This window comes from Labrus bergylta, chromosome 8, assembly GCF_963930695.1.
Source record: "Labrus bergylta chromosome 8, fLabBer1.1, whole genome shotgun sequence".
In the NCBI taxonomy this organism is placed as follows: domain Eukaryota; kingdom Metazoa; phylum Chordata; class Actinopteri; order Labriformes; family Labridae; genus Labrus; species Labrus bergylta.
This window is the reverse complement of record NC_089202.1, coordinates 13,842,706-13,861,771: the sequence shown is the minus strand read 5'-3', so window position 1 is coordinate 13,861,771 and position 19,066 is coordinate 13,842,706. Positions and strand designations below refer to the sequence as shown.

At 41.4% G+C, this 19,066-nt stretch overlaps 2 protein-coding genes across 5 annotated transcripts; one reads left to right on the top strand and one right to left on the bottom strand.

Moving 5' to 3' along the window:
- The first annotated feature begins 2,102 nt into the window (after positions 1-2,102).
- On the top strand, positions 2,103-14,176 carry epn1a (epsin 1a). Of its 3 annotated transcripts, XM_020646710.3 has the most exons (13): positions 2,103-2,237; positions 5,312-5,473; positions 5,733-5,834; positions 6,186-6,344; positions 6,520-6,648; positions 6,948-7,068; positions 7,211-7,368; positions 7,567-7,638; positions 8,956-9,039; positions 9,760-10,048; positions 10,658-10,822; positions 11,053-11,295; positions 12,208-14,176. In XM_020646710.3, exons 3-13 carry the CDS (start codon positions 5,766-5,768, stop codon positions 12,669-12,671), a joined length of 1,953 nt encoding a protein of 650 aa, XP_020502366.2. In that variant the 5' UTR covers positions 2,103-2,237; positions 5,312-5,473; positions 5,733-5,765; the 3' UTR covers positions 12,672-14,176. The 3 variants fall into 3 exon arrangements, with proteins under 3 accessions (XP_020502366.2, XP_020502368.2, XP_065814395.1); XM_020646712.3 differs by lacking the exon at positions 7,567-7,638; XM_065958323.1 differs by lacking the exon at positions 10,658-10,822.
- Positions 13,991-19,032, bottom strand: foxj2 (forkhead box J2). Of its 2 annotated transcripts, none has more exons than XM_020646714.3 (10): positions 18,787-19,032; positions 18,130-18,482; positions 17,919-17,993; positions 17,721-17,813; positions 17,170-17,328; positions 16,593-17,076; positions 16,309-16,488; positions 16,090-16,188; positions 15,391-15,726; positions 13,991-14,687 (listed from the first exon to the last, which is right to left on the bottom strand). In XM_020646714.3, the coding sequence occupies exons 2-10, from the start codon at positions 18,454-18,456 to the stop codon at positions 14,575-14,577; spliced, it is 1,866 nt and encodes a 621-aa protein (XP_020502370.2). In that variant the 5' UTR covers positions 18,457-18,482; positions 18,787-19,032; the 3' UTR covers positions 13,991-14,574. The 2 variants fall into 2 exon arrangements, with proteins under 2 accessions (XP_020502370.2, XP_020502369.2); XM_020646713.3 differs by having other exon boundaries at positions 16,090-16,191; positions 18,787-19,031.
- Between the last annotated feature and the right edge of the window lie 34 nt (positions 19,033-19,066).

Sequence of the window (19,066 nt, the reverse complement as noted above, 5' to 3'; positions counted from 1 at the left end):
TGTCAAATAATTAGTGGATTAAATATTCAATAGGCCTACATACCTTGAATTAGAGTGGAAAAGAAAAGTATGGAAGTTATCATGTGGAGTTCATGTAGCCTAGCTCAGAATTGTGCTTAAGTGAAGATAGGCTACTTCTCATCACTACTGCTCACACATGGATGTTTAGGTTGAGGTTATAAAATAATCCACTTGTACGAATATGAAGACTGAAGGTGATTTTTTAACTAAACCAAAAGACATAGCAAATCATTTAAATGATTATTTCATAACCAAGAGAGACAAACTTAAAAATACAGCACAGCCACAGTAGACTGATCTATCAAACAAATGAATTAATAAGATAATGGAAAGTAAAACATGAAGCTTTGAATTTAAGAATATCAGTGTTGCTAAAGTGGAATTACTTCTTATGAATTGTGAAAATAAACCACCAGGGGTTGACTATCTTGACAGCAAGCTGCTAAAACCTATAGCTTCAATAATTGATCCTATGGTTGCACACATCATAAACAAATGTTTTAATGAAAGCCGTTTGAATGTTTGCAATCATGGAAAATGTCAAAAATTTTCCTAATACCAAAAGATAAAAGAAAGCCGTTCTCTGGTTCCAATAGTCGACCAATAAGTTTATTACCAATTCTGGGTAAGATAATGGAAAGAATTGTCTGTGAACAAATTCAGGTTTATTTTTCAAATAATAATTTAATAACACATTTTCAGCATGCAGACAGAGAAAAGTACTCTACAGCCACTGCCCTGACTCAGATGGTTGATGACTGGTCTAAGGATATAGAGTTACGCTTGATTTCTCTGCAGCTTTTGATTTTATTGATCATAAGTTAATGTTGGAAAAATTGAAATGTTATGGTTTTTCTCAAACTGCATGACTGTGGATGAAAAGTTATTTGACTGATAGAAAGCAGTCGGTGTATTTTAATGGAAGTTTTTCCAGATGTGAAACTTGTGAAACATGGCGTTCCTCAAGGAAAACTGGCAACTGGTCCAGAATAAAGCTGCACGAGTAGCTCTCTCATGTGGTTTCAGATCAAATGTCAGTAAGATGCACGAATGCCTCTCTTGGTTGGAAGTTAAACATAGGTTATAATATTCACTCATGGTTTTCTTACAGAACATGATAACAACAAAAACTCCTTTTAACTTGTACAGAAGATTATCTTTCAGTACAGACACACACCATTATCCAACAAGGCATGCTGTGGGAGGTTGTTTTACTCTTCCTAAATCAAGAACATCAGCATCTCAACGTTCAGTAACATACAGAACAATGTAAGAACAAATAATGTTAAACACCAAAGCACTGTATACAGTTTAAAAAGAAGTCTTACAGAACATTATCTACAGAGAAACTTTAGTCAGTACTGTTAGGACTACTGGGCCTTTTTTTTTGTGTCACCATGTTATGTCTTAGATCAGGGATGAGCAACTTTGGTTGGCAAGGGCCACATTCATTTAATTCTGACTGCCAGGGGGCCAAATTGTAGTATACAAAAACGATTACAGTCAATTATGTCTCCAATTTAACTCAACATATGCAAGTGATCAAATATAATTATGGACATAATTCTGGTTTTCATGATTTCATGGCAGATTTTGTCATGTTTTCTTCATGTTCCCGATGAATTGATGTGTAAAAATTGACCTGAGGGCCACGTTGAGGGTTGATGGGGGCCGCCAGTTGCCCACCCCTGTCTTAGATGCTGTAAATCAGACGGATGCCTCTGTGTTTGTCTGTTTCTTTTGGGGTTTTTTTTTGTTCATTTATGTCAATTGTCTATTATTTTTAGTTACTGAAGAAATGTTGTGTAATGTTTGTGCAGTGTGAAAATAATAATATATCATGTGAATTTGTAAAATGTATTGTCACAATACAAACTGCGGACCCCAGGAAGAATAGCTTAGGGGATCCAAATAAAACAAACAAACAAACAAACAAACAAGAAAAGAGGATGTGATTTCTTCCCCTTACAGAGACAGTGGGAGGTGACTCACTTTAATTATCTCTCTTCCGGATTGAAAATGTTCTTTTATACAGCTATCACTTGGGACTTTAGATTATATATATATATTTTTTTTTTAAATAATCAATCCCATTATTCATGAGCCTGCTACTACCAACCTAGGAAAACAAAGCTACAGGGGGGTGCGGTCTTTCCTGTCGTCGAGAACGGAAGCGGAAGCTCGGCCATCTCCTCGTACATTCAGGCTACAACAGGGTCAGTACACACTTCATTTGTATATATATATATTGTTGTTCGCTGCCTGTGTTTTTTTTGACATGTTGGCTCTTAAAACAAGCGTGTGCGTTCACAGTTGTCCCGCTGCAGGGTGTGTCCTCACTAAAGACTGTACAGTCATGTTGCCAGATGCGAACTAACTGGAAGGAGCTAGCAAGCTAACAGCTGCCTTGCGAGCTAGCTGGCTAATCTTTTCTAGCAGCAGCAGCAGCAGCAGCAAGTGATTTATTTAATCTGTTAACTTTAAATGACGACTGCAGTCTGCTGTGGGTTCAATGTTGTGACGAGAACATCACCTCTTGGTTGACGTTTAGTAAGTTTGACAGCCACTTGGGAGCTAGTAACAACCTCCTGCAACCTGTATTAGACTTCACCCTCCTGTCACAGTGCTCAACTACACTTCACATTGTGTGTCCTGAAAGTGGCAGAGTTTACTTATTAAGTGCCCAAAGTAAGCTGACAGATGCAGATGCTAGTTATTTCTTCTTCTAAACTTCTCTTTTGCAGACTTTTTGACTCAAGTGTGCTCTGACATTACTTGTGTTGTGTAATGTCAGGCTGCACATTAACTCCTGAATCTTCAGTGTGTCAAAGTTTTTGTTAGTAAGCTTCAGGTGGATGTTTGGTTGGCAGTGTTTAGTGCTCTCTTTAACTTGGTAGGTGTGACAGAGAGAGTAGTATCTCTGTTTAGGATAACAGGATGTGGGTTCACTTCTTCAGGAACAAGTTATGTTGACTAAATATCTCATTAAAACAGTTCATTCACAATCAGTCCTTATTGGCTTGGACTAGTTATCTGTGTCTTTTGTAAGGCTGTCAGAGTACACGATGAAGGGGTTGTGTAGTTTCCAGTCAAACAGGACAGAAATGGGGTTCATATAAACTTGTGTATCAGAGGTTGTGATTACATTCGGCCCAAAAGAAAGCCTGATGCACGAAAGGCATGTGAGGTCCCTTATCAGAGATAAGTTTGCGATTAGTTATCTGTACTTTGGTACAGAGATTCAAGAGTGTCTGTACTGACTTCTGTAATGGTTGCCTAATGTCACGTTATGCAACATGGTCTCATATTTGTATGACCTACTAATTTAGAAAAGTATGCCATGCTGCATGTGTTTATTTTCAATGCAACTTGTGTCTTCAGCATAAGCATTGATTTGATTTTAAGTTTTGCCAAAGATTATGTTAAACCTGACACGAAAAGAACATGACCAAATTAATAGATAAAATGTAAAATAAAAGTAATAACATGTGTGTTTATTCATATATGATGATTATTGTGTTTTTGAACGTGATGTCTGTGTTTAAAATCAACGAGTTATCATAATAATCGTGATCTCAATATCCATCAAAAATATCTGTGATTACGCTTTTTACCATAATTAAACAGCCCTAACTCTTAGATTGTCCTGCATATCAGAGCTGATGGTATAGAGTCAGACAGGACTGCAGGAGCCATGGGAAAGAATGTAGCAGCCTACTTAAGCCTCTAAGTGCCTGTTTTACCTACTTTGAGGAAAGTTCATGAAGGGATCAGATTGAATTATCATCTTTCTTCGTAAAGAGATTGCACCTTCCTGCTCTGGTTCGTCCCATAATTCTTTGTTTGAAATAGATCTTCAGGCGATGCTTCTGACTTCTCGAATATCTCCTCTAAGTTTGTGTATCCAGAGAGAGGAACATGCACCACTTGAGCAGTGATCTTAATTTAGTGTTATTAAAGAACAGATGAATCTGGAACTGGATAGTTACTTTTTAACAGAATTCTCTTAAAGTAGGTGTGGACAGCAAACTTAAGTGCGCACATGAAAGGAGGAGTTTATACTGTTTCTTCCCATTGTTGCTCGGTGAAATGGCCTTAGAGAGAGCGAGAGAGAGAGAGCGTGGATCTATTTGGTGAGAAATTGCAGATTGTGGCAGTGAAAGGATGCATCTAGTCAGCAACATTTCAGCCTGCTGTGCAAGCAATCATATACAAACAATGCTTAGTAGGTACCGAGGGATCCAATATTGTGCCACAAAATCATTCTCTGCATGCCAGAACACCAGCAGCAGCAGCTAGCATCAGTTCATGATGTTTATGTCAAATTCAGCTACCAGTTAGGATTCATTTGTTGCACCAAACAAAGGTTTTATTTTCTTGTCAGTTGTTCAGGGTTTGTTAGTAGCTTGCTCACTGTACGCTTGACCTCTTGATGATAGCTGACAAACATCAAACTTACACAGTTACCCGGTAATGTTGAGCAATAAGCCTTTACCCAGTGTTGCTGGGTTCAAAGCATGACCAGCTTTGACCCCTTAAAGTGTTTTTTAGTAATCAGTTGTTGTTTAATTCTCAACCTACTGGATGTAACATAGATGGCAATTATAGGGCCATTTTTTTTACGTGGATTAGATTAATTTCGCTTTTTGCTGTATACATTTTCAGAACGAGATCAGTTATTCCTTCCATGACGCTGTCAAATAACTTGATTTGACCATTGTGCTTGATATTCAGATTTTCTCAAATGCAAAGGTATTAATGTCTTTCTCTTCAATGAGTCACTAATTTAACGTGTTCTTCTGCGTGCCTTAGTCCTAAAATGTTTGGCTACGTGAGACTCGTCTAAATCTTTGTAACCCTCTGTATCAAATGAAGAGAGTCACACAAGGATGTTTTTTTAAATATATTTTAAACAACCACACTGTTTTTCATCCTTCTTGCTTTAATCGTTGCAGGATAAGTCTGTTAACACTACCTGCTCATTCCAAGGACATTAAAAACATAATTTTCTGTTCATCTGGAATTAAAGTCAAAGAGCCTTGAATTTGATAAGAAAGATTAAGTATATAAATTGTAAATTGACTATGAGCCGTGTGTGGATCAGCAACAAATCATGTGATTTCTGTTGCTGAATATCTCCTTTGTCCTCATTTAATAATGACTTCCTTAGAAATAGCACTCATGTTAACTTTAACCTTTTTTTTTTTTTGTCTGTTGTGATTTAGATTTAGTCTCTTTCATTAGTATGGCTTCTTTTTTTCTCAATGTTAATCTCAATCTTGCTCCTCAGTTTCAGTCTCCCTACGCCGTTGGTTTCAGACCCAATGTTGCCACGGGAAGAAACACACAAACTGAGACACAGCGCTCCGTGAATGAGTGGCTCACCAGCCAGAAAGAAACAAAGACACACCAAAAGGAGAGACCCTTATTCTGCACCATTCTCGTGTAACAGGTGTGCATGAGCAGTCACATGATTTAAGACTTACTTCTGGTGCAGACACCACCTTTTACACTCTGATTGTTCTTCTCAAGGTCTCCTCTTTCATTCATTCTCCTATTCATCACATCCAGTCTTTTTAACTCTTAATCATCTTGCAGTTTTTTAATAGTGTTATTATCACTTGTCTTTGTTTGAAATAACAATGTGCTTTCCCCTGCTGCTGTTTGTACTAACTATAATTTACAACACGTCTTCTCCACCTGCTGTTCAGATTGCAACAGAACTCGACGGCCAGACCGTTGCCATGTCGACCTCATCGCTACGGCGACAAGTAAAGAACATCGTCCACAACTATTCAGAGGCTGAAATCAAGGTTGTGTGTCCCTCTGCTTATTCAGCTTTTCTCCCTCTCTACACCCACACCCTCCATATGTCCACGGCTTCAGTTTAGCTCATGTATCTCTGCAGGGCAGAGGACATAATGAGTTAGTATACATGCTAATAATCTAATATTACTGTGACACACCTCTTCAGTCTTTCCCCTCATTACACATAATGGCTTAATCAAATTATCCATTCATTATTCCAGCTTTTATCATGATTGAGTTTGCATTGCAACTTAGAACAATGTGGATTGTTAATTTGTCACACTTGAATTATTCTTATCAGTGACAGTATTGATGGAGGATAATTCAAGTTGTTCTCTTGCTGTGTTGTTTTCCAGGTAAGAGAGGCGACATCCAATGACCCGTGGGGCCCCAGCAGCTCTCTTATGTCAGAGATCGCTGATCTGACCTACAATGTAGTGGCCTTCTCGGAAATCATGAGCATGGTGTGGAAACGCCTCAATGATCACGGCAAGAACTGGAGACATGTGTACAAGGTTTGTGTGTGTGTGTGTGTCTGTGATGTGAGTAATTGTTGAACAAATATTACAGTATGCAGAGTTATGTAATGATACTCTCTCAACAGGATGTATCCAAAATCAGATCCATATTATTAATGTGACAAAACTGAGTATACTTTTGGTCATTGGTTGTGTCATTTATGTTTACCAGGCTATGACTCTTATGGAGTACCTGATCAAGACGGGTTCAGAACGTGTTGCCCAACAGTGCCGAGAGAATATCTACGCGGTTCAGACCCTCAAGGATTTCCAGTATATAGACAGAGATGGCAAAGACCAGGTACACAAACACGCCCATGTCCACAAAGCTTTGTAGAAAGTTAAAGTGATTTATGAGTAAGGTGCACTGTTGAGGAATGCAAGGGCCCATTGTCAAACATGCTATGAGCAATTTATTCAGGAACCTTTAATAAACTTTTAATGACCTCTTGTGCAAACCTCCGAGCCAGCTGTAAAGTTTTTATGGTTTGTTGATAACTCAACTTCTTACGTGACTACATGTTTTCAGTTAATGTTTAGTATTTGAATGGTGCTTTCATTTTCAGCACATTTAAGTGTTTTTATATTTGTTTTTTCCAGGGGGTGAATGTGCGAGAGAAAGCCAAACAGCTGGTGACACTGCTGAAAGATGAGGAGAGACTACGAGAGGAGAGAATCCACGCCCTCAAAACCAAAGAGAAGATGGCACAGACCTCCAGTGGTGAGATGGCTAACGTAACAGGGTCTACACAAAGTTAAAGCTACACTACTTTAAACAAGGGAAGGGTCTCATCACTCTTATTTTAGTGATTGAGAGTCAATTTCGCTTTAACACCACACATGCTGATATGTTCCTCCTCCAGCCTCATCAGCTCCATCAGCACCCAGCCTGGGGGGCAGCCTGTCAGTGGGCTCCCACTCTGGAGGGGCAGACCCTGAGCAAGCCTGGCCGCAGAGCTCCGGAGAGGAAGATCTGCAGCTCCAGCTTGCTTTGGCCATGAGTAAAGAAGAGGCTGAGCAGGTAACACAAAGCAGCCTATTCAAGACAGAAACAGCCATATTGAAACTCTGTACGCTAAGGATTAAAGCACAACTATAACTAACTGTAGCTAAGTTTGTAGTCAATTCATCTGTGTATGTACATAAAGGTATATTACAGGTATTGTTCACTACATACACCTAGCCTTGCTCTCACCATTTGACACCTGACCTCCCCCAGACTAGTGAAGACCCTCTGGAGGACGCAGAGCTCCGCTATGCTCTCACACTCAGCAAAGAGATGCTACAAAAGGTCAGGGGCAGAGAGTGTGACTGGCTGACTGGCCAACCAGTCATCTGTCTTTCTTTCAATTGGAATTCCTCAAACACACATCAATCAATCAAGATAATTGACATCACCTTATATTTCATTTGTGATTTTCCTCAAGAAATCTTCTTCATGAAACAAATTTGCATCAGGTCGTTGTAATACTCTCGACATAATTCAGTTTGCTGTACTGTGTGGCACTCTTTCAAAGTGATTACAACCTTAAGAGTGCCAGGTGCTTTTCAAATCCTTGTCAAGACGTGTAAAACTGCATAAAAGTTGGCACACAGAAATGACAAACAGAAATTACAGACTCTTATGAAATTGGTGAATTTGCATGGCATTGGCAAAATATGTATTATCATTTACTAAATTGAACACTTAGTTGTTTTTTTAAAGACACTGATTATTTTTTCCTCTCACTTCCTGTCTCTGTCAGCATGCACTCAATTATATTCTCACTTGATGTGTTCACTTTTCTTTACCTGCTGGTTTGTCTTTTTCTTTTTTCTTCAGTTTTTGCTTGTTGTAAACAAAAGGTTTGATTTCTGCATGTTCTGTCTAAAAAGATTAGTTTAGTCTGTAGACTCATGACTATCAAAGACAGTGGCTTATTGACTTTATCTTAGAGCACAGGTCATTTTTAAAGGAATGGTTTGTAGTTTTGTAAAGCCTCGTCCACTTCCACCCTCTTTGTTATTTTAACTTTTATTGCTCGAGGTAGGCTGGATGATAAAGAAACTCTATTATGTTAAAGACTAAGCTAAGGACGGGTACTTTCCTCTTCGGTGTTTTACCAGGAGCAGCACTTACAGATTAAAACCAACCAGCAGTTTCCATTAAATAATCACACTGACAGCATGTGTCAACAAACAAAGTAACCACAGCTGCTTCTGCAGCTGTCTCTGCCTCTAAAGAGCTGCTTTGGTGGAAACTGCAATTAAACTTTAGATTTTCTTTTTGATTACAGTGGGATTCACATCCTAGCCATGTCCTAACCTCCTTGCCACAACACATCTCAGTTTTGCTTTTTGGTGCCCTTGCTTCTTTGGATGATCATTATTCCTGTTTGAAAGTGCACTAAAGTTTTGGTCCAATTTGTCTTACCAAAAACGTTGAGAGTAAGGCGTGTTTAAAAAAAAAAGAAAAAAGATTTAATTGTTTTATGTAATCATATTTTAATTATTCAGGTTTTCAACCTCCATTCCCACCGATTAAGCTTTTCAATTTGTAAACTGAGCCTTAATCTTTCTGAGGTTGTGGGTCTCAGGTTGCTGACATCACAGTTTGTGTGATTGGCAGGAAGAAAGACTGCGCAGAGGTGACGACCTGAGGCTGCAGATGGCCCTCGAGGAGAGCAGGAGAGAGAAGACAAAACCTGAGGAGGTGTGTGTCCTCCCTTTTATTACACATGTTCGTGACTCTTTTTTTTTGACATTTCATGAGATACACTGATTACTGCATTACTACTCCTCCGCTTTCAAAACACGCCTGATTGTAGAAATCCTCTTCAATTTGGGATTTGTTTGTGAAACTTTGTCCTTCTGGCTAGTGCATCAAACATCCATTTAATGTAGATCAATGGATGTGTCTGTTTAATATTTCAGATAAGTTGATCAGAATTAGAAATACGATATATCTACAGTATGTGTCCACGTTTTGATTATATCAGCTGTAATTATCTCTTTATGCTGTCAGAGTCTTGGTGGTATTAACTGTGGTGTCATAAATCAGCCTGCATCTGGAGTCTGAATGATAGATTCTGCAATAATGAACAGAAGAAGTGTGTGTGTGACATTAAAAGCTGGGAAAAGAAAGCATGTCACAGCTCAACTTTCAATTTGAATATATCAAAGATAAATTCAAAGTAGTTTATTTTAAAGTTCAATATTTATACTCAAAATTGTGTGGCAGTTATTTTAAACTGTCTATTCAATGTCTTTATCTGGTCTGCAACTCTTTGTGTCCTTTTACTTCTCAGTTTTGTGAATTTCCTCTTATCAAAGCACCTGACCTCTGCATACGTGGGTGAATACGTACTTACTGTACATTTCGTCCTGAGTGAAGCTGTGGAAACATTAATCCATGGCATATTCTCTTGCTCAGAGCGCTCTGATGGAGCTGAGTGCCGTAGACCCCTGGGGGGCCCCTGCCGCTGCTGCCGCCACTGTGGGTTCTGCGGGCCCCTCGCCTCCACCCACAGTTCCCCCCCCTGCGGCCTCTGGTCCTTGGGGAACCGCTGCTGCCCCAGACCCATGGGGGGTAGCTTCGCCCACATCTCCAACAAGCTCTGACCCCTGGGGTGGGGGAGCACCTCCGACTGCAGCTCCTCCCCCAGACCCCTGGGCGGAGACGTCCAACAGAGTTAACAACGTGGACCCCTGGGCAAGCTCAGGTAAGCAGATTCAAGGCTCTACATGTGAACTCTGTGGCCAATCAGGTGGGTGGGAATGTTCACATGGCTGAGTGTCAAAAGACAAGCATGCCCCGCTCTTTGGATGAAAGAGGACGTAAAGACCTCTCAACCTTTAAGCCTCTTCACTCCACTGTTTCATTTCCTGTTTTCAGATCACCCTTGTTTCAGTTTTCATCATATCACCAAGCTGTCATGTCTTCTCATTCCCTCATATGCTTTCAGTTTGTAATGCAGAAAGCTAGCATGCTAAATCCATTCTCCCTCTGTGTCTAAATCAGGGATTTGTATCCTCTTGTTTCTACTCAGGACTGACTGTGGCTGTGTCTCAACCAGAGATGTCTCCTCCTTTGCCCTTTTGTGCTTTTTTTAGCCTCTTTTTATCTCTCCTTTACCTCCTCTGAGCTTCAGATGTTCTATATTTAAAAAGTAATAAGGTGGACCTCACCTGTCACCTGTGCAGAGGTCAAGGAGAGAAGCAACAGTGTTGATACCCAGCCCAGCTTCCTGTTTCCTCCTTATTGTGGATTGTACCTGTAAGGTGTTGTGTTAACCCTCCCCACCCCTGCGTCTCCTTCCCCTCCCCTGTAGCTGTGACTCCCCCCAGTGCCGACCCCTGGGGCCCCCCGGTGCCACCCAGCACTTCCTCTTCGGGGGGGCCAGTAGACCCATGGGCAGGGGACGGGATTGTCCCTGCCTCTGACCCTCTCACCTCTGACATCTGGAGTGGCACCGCCAAACACACTAATGGCACAGGTACACTCACACTTAAAGCTACATGGACGCATAATCACTGAGGTACTGGTGCACCCTGGTACATAGAGTACACACAGATTTTCAATTTCACGCACACAACAGTTGTCTTGTCTTACATTTCATCCTCCTCTAGTTTGTGTGGAATGTGTTCCTATTTTGTCTTTGTTTTAAATAATGAATTGTTTTCTAGTCTGTGTCTGATTTCATATTTCTGCGCCTCCCTCCTGAAGGAGACCCAGAGAGACGAGGGTCCCCAGCACTGGGCTGTGACAGTACAGGCTCACCGGTGCCCTTTGACCTGTCATCGATTGGTTCTTCACTTCCTGTTCGTAAGACTCCTGAGTCGTTCCTCGGCCCCAACGCAGCACTCGTTGATCTCGACTCTCTTGTGTCATCTAAACCCAAACCCAAACAGCCACCGCCTCCTTCCATCTCTTCATCCTCAGCGCACAACCCCTTCTTACAGAACACAGGTGAGCTACATATACAGTATGGTTTAAACTGTGTAACTGCCCTCCATTACAATGTCTAATCCGGTCTCTGGACCATGTAGGTACAAATTATCCCACAGTTTAAGATACCATCATTAACAGTGGTTTTCTCAACAATACAATCCAGACCTGATTTAACATCGATCAAATTAAATGTCTGAGCAAAAATATGTTCAGACTAAATGTCCGACTATTAAGTTAGTTTAGCTGGATCAAAGTCAGTTCTTCAAAACAACCCAGACTGAAAGCAGACAGAAAACAATTTAAAGCTCTGTGATGACCTGAAGGGGAGCCATACTGTGTCCTTGAGTTGCACTAACCTAAAGCCTTTGTGGGACAATGCAAATCCAATAATGACAGACAGTACAGGATAGGTCATTCAAAATAACTGCTGTGAACCAGTGTAATAGTTGTAAAGCTTTACAATAAACCTGTCAAAGCTAGTCAGTATAGTATGAGTACATTATTGCAACAGTTTGTTCTGGGGCTTTGAATCACAATTACAATCAGTGATTAGATTATTTCAAAGATGGATTGTTGTCTCTTTCAAACATCATTAGAAAAATAACGATCATGTTTGTGAAGCCAAAGGCAACAACTTTAAATGTCTTGTTTTATCCAATTTACAAATTCAGCTTATCATCGAATAAGATTCACAAAAGGAGCAACGCTTCACCCTTCACTAACTGAAGCTGATTCATGTTTGGCATTGTTGGAGTAAAAAAAATGACCAAACAAGCACACCGGTGGAGTTACATGCTGTCTCCAGATCAGAAAAACTGACGTACTCAAGTTTTGATTAGATGAAAGTCTTTGAAGAGGAGTATTGAACTTGTTTAAACAAATATTAAATCACTGTTATCATAGTGAGCTCTGTCTGTTTCCAACCCTCAGGCTCATCTCCTGCTCCTGGCATTGCAGTAACTCCAGGCAGCACCATTTCAAGCAGGGGGGTTTCTCCAGTACCTGCCTCCTCCAACCCTTTCGGCGTGGCTCCAACCATGACCTCCATCTCACCTCAGCCCTCCTCACTGGGTCTGAGCGGCCTGCGCTCCAGTCCTATTCCTACCAATCCCATGCTGAGCATGGTGCAGCCAGGACTGGGCATGGGGTCGATGAGTGTGGGGATGGGAGGTCCAGGAATGATGGGCATGATGCAGGCCAGTCCCATGGGCCTACCTTATAGCAGCCTCTCACCTATGGCCCCCCCTGGCTCGACTCTGCTTGGGCCCGGAGGTGCAGCGCCTCCGCAGCTGATTTTGGGTGGGCCCGCTGGAACAGGGGGTGTGATTGGGGCAGGAGGAGCAGTGGGAGGAGGAGGAGCAACGGGAGCAAGCACCAACCCTTTTCTTCTTTGAGGAAGTGTCACCACTACTTTGCTCACTTGTTTGGACCTCCTCTGTCATACCTGCTGCCCCCTTCATCCACCCAGCCCCTCCCCAACACATTTTGTGTCTAAAAAGAAAAATGTGTACATCTCTATATTTAAAGAAAAAAAGAAAAAAATCAAAAATTATGTTTATCTTTCCCTTCGAAAGCATTATTTCATTTCAGAATAATTTTCCACATTTAGTTCCTTTCATTTCAGTTTGGGTTGTTTGTGGGTGGGAAATAGAGATCTATTTATTTTTTTTTTGCTTGTTTTAATTCTCTTCTGTTCTGTATCGTTCTTCATGTTGTTTCGTTTCTTCAGTCCTGTCTTGAGATGAAGGTAAGTCTGTGAGAGCGGGGGGGGCTTTTTCAGTAGTGTCACTCTACTCTGTTCTAACATTACTGCACTGAGAGACAGATGGAGGGAGAGGGGATTATAGCCACTAACTAACTGAACAGAGAAACTGTTGATCCTGCCTCTTCCTCTTTTCTCCCTCAAGAATGAAGACAAACACTGAATCTCTGAATCAAACCAGTGCATGAAGGAAGGTTTTTTTTAATGAACTCCAGACTGAGATACGGACTGCAACACCCGCATTAACATTTCAGGCACAATGTGGTGAAAATTATTTCAACTTCTTCACTTTTAATTTAATTTAATGTTAAATGTAATTTATTTTTTTCCATTTTTTGGGAACAAATAAACAAGAAAAAGAATCACACGACGATGCCATTTAAATCAAATGCTTATTTTTTTCTTTCTGATTATTGTAGAAAAACTAAAGAGAGCTTTGACATCTGTGGTCCGATGGGGGAAATGATGGGATGTATTGCTGTATGTGTGCGTGAATGTGATGCTCATTTGTGAGTGTGCAAGTATGCATTCGTGAAAATGCCTGTTTCCGTGTAAATGTATTAATATCTGTCTTCTTTTTTCTTGTGTCCGATCTTATTTCAGTTTCTCAAAAAGAAAGTAAGAAATGACATCAAATATTTTTGTTTTTAAAAATTGTCACTTGTATTAATACAGTGTAATGTTGGGATTTCAAATGAGGTATGATAAGGGTCACACATTTCTCTGCCAATCTTATTTTGATGAATCAGAAGTTTATTTATTTTTTTCTTATTTTGCCCGATCAAATATTTCATATGGGATCCCTGGTACACAGAGGTCCCAGAGCCACCACTGTCCTGGGTTTGGTCCCTCTTGGCCTTCAGGGAGGGAGACATACTGATGCTTCTTTAAAAAAGACAATTACTCAATGAATGAATGAAAGAAAGAGAAAACGGGGACTTGACGACAAGCTCCATGCTGTTCTTTTTAATTAAGTTTGATGAATTTATTGTTATTTTATATCAACAAGAAAAAAAATCCCTTTTACCAGGTCAGGTTGATTTTTTTTGTGTGGTGATGACTGTGAACATTCACATTGGAAAAGCAAAATGGAGAAAAAAATCAAAAGGAATTTATGAAATAAAATAAAAAACACAGGAGGTTTGTTTGGCCTGTTTCATGTTTGCGTTGTTGTTAATGCTTTACATTTTCATCCCACATTTGTGTGTTTTTTTTTTTTTTTAATTGCTTTATGTCAACAATATGTTTGGCCTTTATTTTCTTTGGTGAACAAGCTTCATAACTCTGCAATGAAACATTATAAACACCCTAACCGCAACTTGCAAAAGATACACAATGAAAATGATTACAGCATATGAATCTGAATTAAAGTGAAAAATATTTAAGAACAGCATTCAATTATAAAAGAGAAGCTTAATCCCAGACTTACTCTCTGAGAGGCTGAATAGTTCCTGCACAGTCTTGTACAGATGGCTGTGAAGAGACACTTTCTTGAAATGTTCAGTTTAATCGTTTCTCTTCGCAGACAGCGGAGGTCAAGCGAGCAGAGAATCCCAGTCAAAGTCATCCTGGATCTCCTCGCTGTTGCTGTGCAGGCCCCTCAGTGGAGGACGCTGTCGAGGGGTCATAGACTGCGGCTGCATCCCGGCTGTGACACACAGGGATAAAGGCACCAAGTTAGAATACAATTTAGGTGGAGTAATAGTAAGAAACAGAGGAACAGCTGCAACCGCTGAGGCCTAAATCAGCTTCAGCTAATTTTTCTATATGTAGTTCTACACAAAGTCAATTGTGTCCCACATAATTAACACCCTTCTTCAGATGTGAGGAATGATTACAGCAACCAGTGGCTATTTATTTAAGTGTTAAAGGCATGTGAGCAGGGGCATGGTCAGGGGTCATCTGGGTTAGCATGGGCCCACTTGAAATCTGATTGGCCACCCCAATAATTGTGATCTTCTCTTGCTTTATTGCCAGTTCAAGGCGGGATATTTACACCTGTTAACGCCATGCCTGCAATGTGTAACACACTGATGCAGGATGGTGGGGCGACGTCGCCTGTGACCAGCCATCAGAGTTAGTAACAGAGGAATAACAGGAGGTTGGTGGTAATGTGTGAACAGCGCTGTGTGCGTGGGTGTGCATGCCTGAGTGTGTGTGCATGGGAAGGTGGAAGTTTGTTACAGTGCTGTTGCAGAATCCAAATGAGTAAAGGGCTAATGAATAGCTATCTGATCTGTCAGAGAGGAGAATAAAGTTCAGTATATTGCTGTGTTGCAGACACAATACTCTGAATGTGAACCTATTCTAAAGAGTTGCTGTAAATGTAAAACAGAACGTCAGTGTCTCACCGGTTGTGTTTGCAGGTTGTGTGAACTGCGGTCTTTGCAATCCTTGTCCTTGCAGAGGCCTCCGGGGCGGCTGTGCTCCACTGGCCGGGGGGAGAATGGGGCAATAGGGGAGGGGTGAGGGGTGAGTGAGGCTGGCGAGGGTAAGGGGCGGGTTTGAGGTGAAGGGGGAGACCTGTTGGGAGTGAGGAGCACCAACAGCTAGAGGGGAGTTATTCCCAGAGGTGATCATTCCTTTCTGAGTGAAGAAGCGGTTCAAAGAGTCGCATAGAGAGGTGAAGAGCGCCGGGTCCAGGGCCCAGTCGCAGAGCTCCGCCTGCCGCATGCTCTCCAAAAGGTCTGCAAACAGAGAGAGAGGGTTTTTAGAACAGAAGTTATCAAGACCAACAGACATTGATGGTTTTTCAATCAATTGTCAAATCTCTCTGCAATTCTTATGTTTATTGATTATTTATCTGACAAAATCTTTGTAGTTGTTACATCAACTGCAAAATAAAGGCTTTCTTGAAAGATCAGATCAACTTCAGTGTCAAATAGTAATGACCTGTAAATACTGAGCGTTACTCTGGTCAATCTACAACTACAGATCTGAGACTGATAACTTAATAACCACAATAAATCCAAACAACTACAAGGTAAAAAAAAAAAAAAAGATCCCTTTAGTCATATGGGTAAAGTTCCCATTAATAAAAGATTGCAGACCTGGGTGACCGGAGAGGTCGATATTCGCCCAGTCGATGTTGCTAGCGATGCGGCAGCTCTCCTTCAAAGAATCTGGATTACTGAACCAATCTGCTGGCACTGCTAAGGGGAGAAGAAAGACACTTTAGTAATCACTGGTCTCTGTTGTGTTTTTTTTTTTTTTCTGTTATTTTTTACTACAAGAAATGTCTGTAGTTGACCAGGTCCTTTAAGACTCACTGTATTGTGGGACACGCTCCGTCTCAGGATGCTGTGGAGGCTGTAGAGGCAGTGGAGGCAGTGCAGCGGGTGTAGGTTGAGCGGGTGGGGCAGTGGCAGGGTGAGGAGACATTGGTAGAAGTGTTGGAGTGTGTAGAGGAGTAGTGTCATTGGTAAGGCCAGTCAGGGGAATAAAATCAGCTGAAAAGAACACAAAAACAATCACTCATTAAGGGGTGTACATATGTATGTGTGTAATGTTTACTTTTTTAACAAAATCACAGGTACAGGTAAATCCAACTCACACTGAGAGCCTCCTCTGTCCCGCATGGTCTTGAAAATAGACTTGAAAGATGCATACAAGTCTGGTAAATTCAGCTCATCGAAGGTGAAACGCAGCAGAGGATCTGTGGAGGTGTTCAGGGAGCAGGCCGGCGGGGCATTGAGCGATGCAGGAGTAACACATACAGAGGGGTGAGAGGGTCCAGACACGGTGCAAACAGACACAGGAGCTGAGTTCTGGGTGCAGGAGAAAGTGGGGACAGAAACAGGCCCTGACATAGCAGGAAAGGAGAGAGGGGCATCAGAGAAAGAGGAAGCAGATGGAGAAGCAGACAGAGGTGGAGCAGAGGCAGCGGGGAGTGAAAAAGTGGAGCAAGGTGGGTGAGGAGGTTGGAAAGAGTTGGTGGAGGTGATGGGGGCGGCTGGTGGGAGCTCCGCTGAAGGAGGAGCAGATGGATGAGGGACAGGGAGACTGGACACTGGACTTGGCATGTAGGGGGATGATTGCTGTAAGACAAAGATTTTCAATTTGGTGCTATAAGAAAACGACACTAAGAGAGTACGCCTGGCTTTGAAGGAGGAGGGAGAGAGTGACTCTACCTTGCATGGGGGAGGAGAGAGGGAGGCAGGACCACGTAGATGTTGATGAACGGCTCCCAAAGGCTCTACGTTGAGTAGATGGAGGTCTGTGATGGAGGCTGGTTGTTGTTGGTGAGGAGAATGTCCTCTCTCTGCCTGTGTACCTTCTATCAGAGGAACCTGTAATAGCACAGTATTACTTTATAACAGTGGAAAGCTGTTCAAAGTTATTGAAATGATGGCCTTTTCAGGACTTTTCCAGGAGACATAACAAAAACAAATAACATCTTTACAATCTATAGACATGCAAACAGAACTGTATTATGCAGTATTTTGTATATCCATTAAAAACCAATCAATTCATCAATGGAAATAATCGGCTGATTATCCCATTATAAAAAAAAGTCATTGTTTAAGATTCAAATTTTCAAAGTTAAATATAAGGATAAAATGCCAAAATCCAAAACTTGTTCTTGATGCGGTTTCTTTCAATGGTTGGTTTTTAACAGACATTTTGTCGATATTCATTAAAGTTGATGGTCAATAAACAAACGAGTGATAAAACACCATACACTGTGCTTCTCTTCTTCCTCCTCTGGATAAGGACGTTTAGGGGCCCTCAATTGGTTGGCTTCTGCAGGTCCATCCATTGTCCAATAGGAGCCCTAGAAATACAGTTTCAAGCTTTAAGTATTATTCATTTCCCATGATGAAAATTCTTATAAAAAAAGCATGTTTTTTTTTTCAGTATCATATAAAATGTAATTAACCTTGCCAGGGTCATTCTGTGGCCGAGGAACCTTCCTGAAGCATTTATTAAGAGACAGATTATGCCGGATGGAGTTCTGTGAATCACATACATTCAGAAAAAGATGACATATTGAGACAGCTGGTGATCTCAACTTTTACATCTGTAATAAAGCTGTAAGTATTATAGAACTCTAGTGATATATTAACATGTTTGTTCTACATTTATCTTACTTTCCATCCTCGGCCAGCTCGGCTGTAGTAGGGGAAAGTGTCACTGATCCAGGTGTAGATGTCATTCAAACTCAACTTCCTCTCAGGTGCAGCTGCTATTGCCATGGCAATGAGAGTAGCATAGCTGTGAGGGGGTTTCCCTTTCGAGTTCGAAGGGGAGGGGTCTGGTACAGAGGGTAAAAAATCTCCTCTCTCCTTCCCTCGATCTTTCCTCTTCTCCCTCTCCCCTCCTCCTCCTCCTCTCTCCCTCCCCGAGCGCAGGCTGCTGAATCCCAGCCGAGGCAGCCAGTCGATACTGGTGAGACTGGAGTCCAACTCTGAGGACATTGTCTTCCTGATTGTCTGTCCAGGATCTGAGGGATCAATGGAGGAAGTACAGGTCAACACAGCCTTTCACTTTTTGTTTACTTTGAACAATTACAAACACTGAGACATAAGATTGTTGGACCCCCCCCTCGGTCTCTAATGTAACACTGTCAAACAGTTGTGTTCCTGTACTTAAAACAAGCCTCAGTTAGCAACCAACAAGTTCACACAGAGACACTTTGTTCTACCCTGGAAACTTCACGTTCACACAGAAACTGCATCACAGTGTATTAGTTTGCATATTCTACCTACAGTTTCTATTTTATGAGGAAGATCAGTGTTTTTGCTTACCTGTACAGTCACTCGAGGCCCAAGGCCTTAAAAAGTGTTGATATTTGATGTAGTCATCAGCTGTGCACAGCTTTAGACAAACTGGTGTCCGTCCCCGTCAACAGATCTCTCTGTTCCACATGTTGATGTCCACAGGGCTTCCAGTCACACCCTTAGTTTGTGAAAGTTTGTGTAACTTCTTAGAAATATACACAGAAAACTTATCGAGGAGCTTCCTTTTTTTCTCCCTCCCTCCCTCTCCTTCTTCTTCCCCTCCCTTTCTGACTACACCAGAATAACG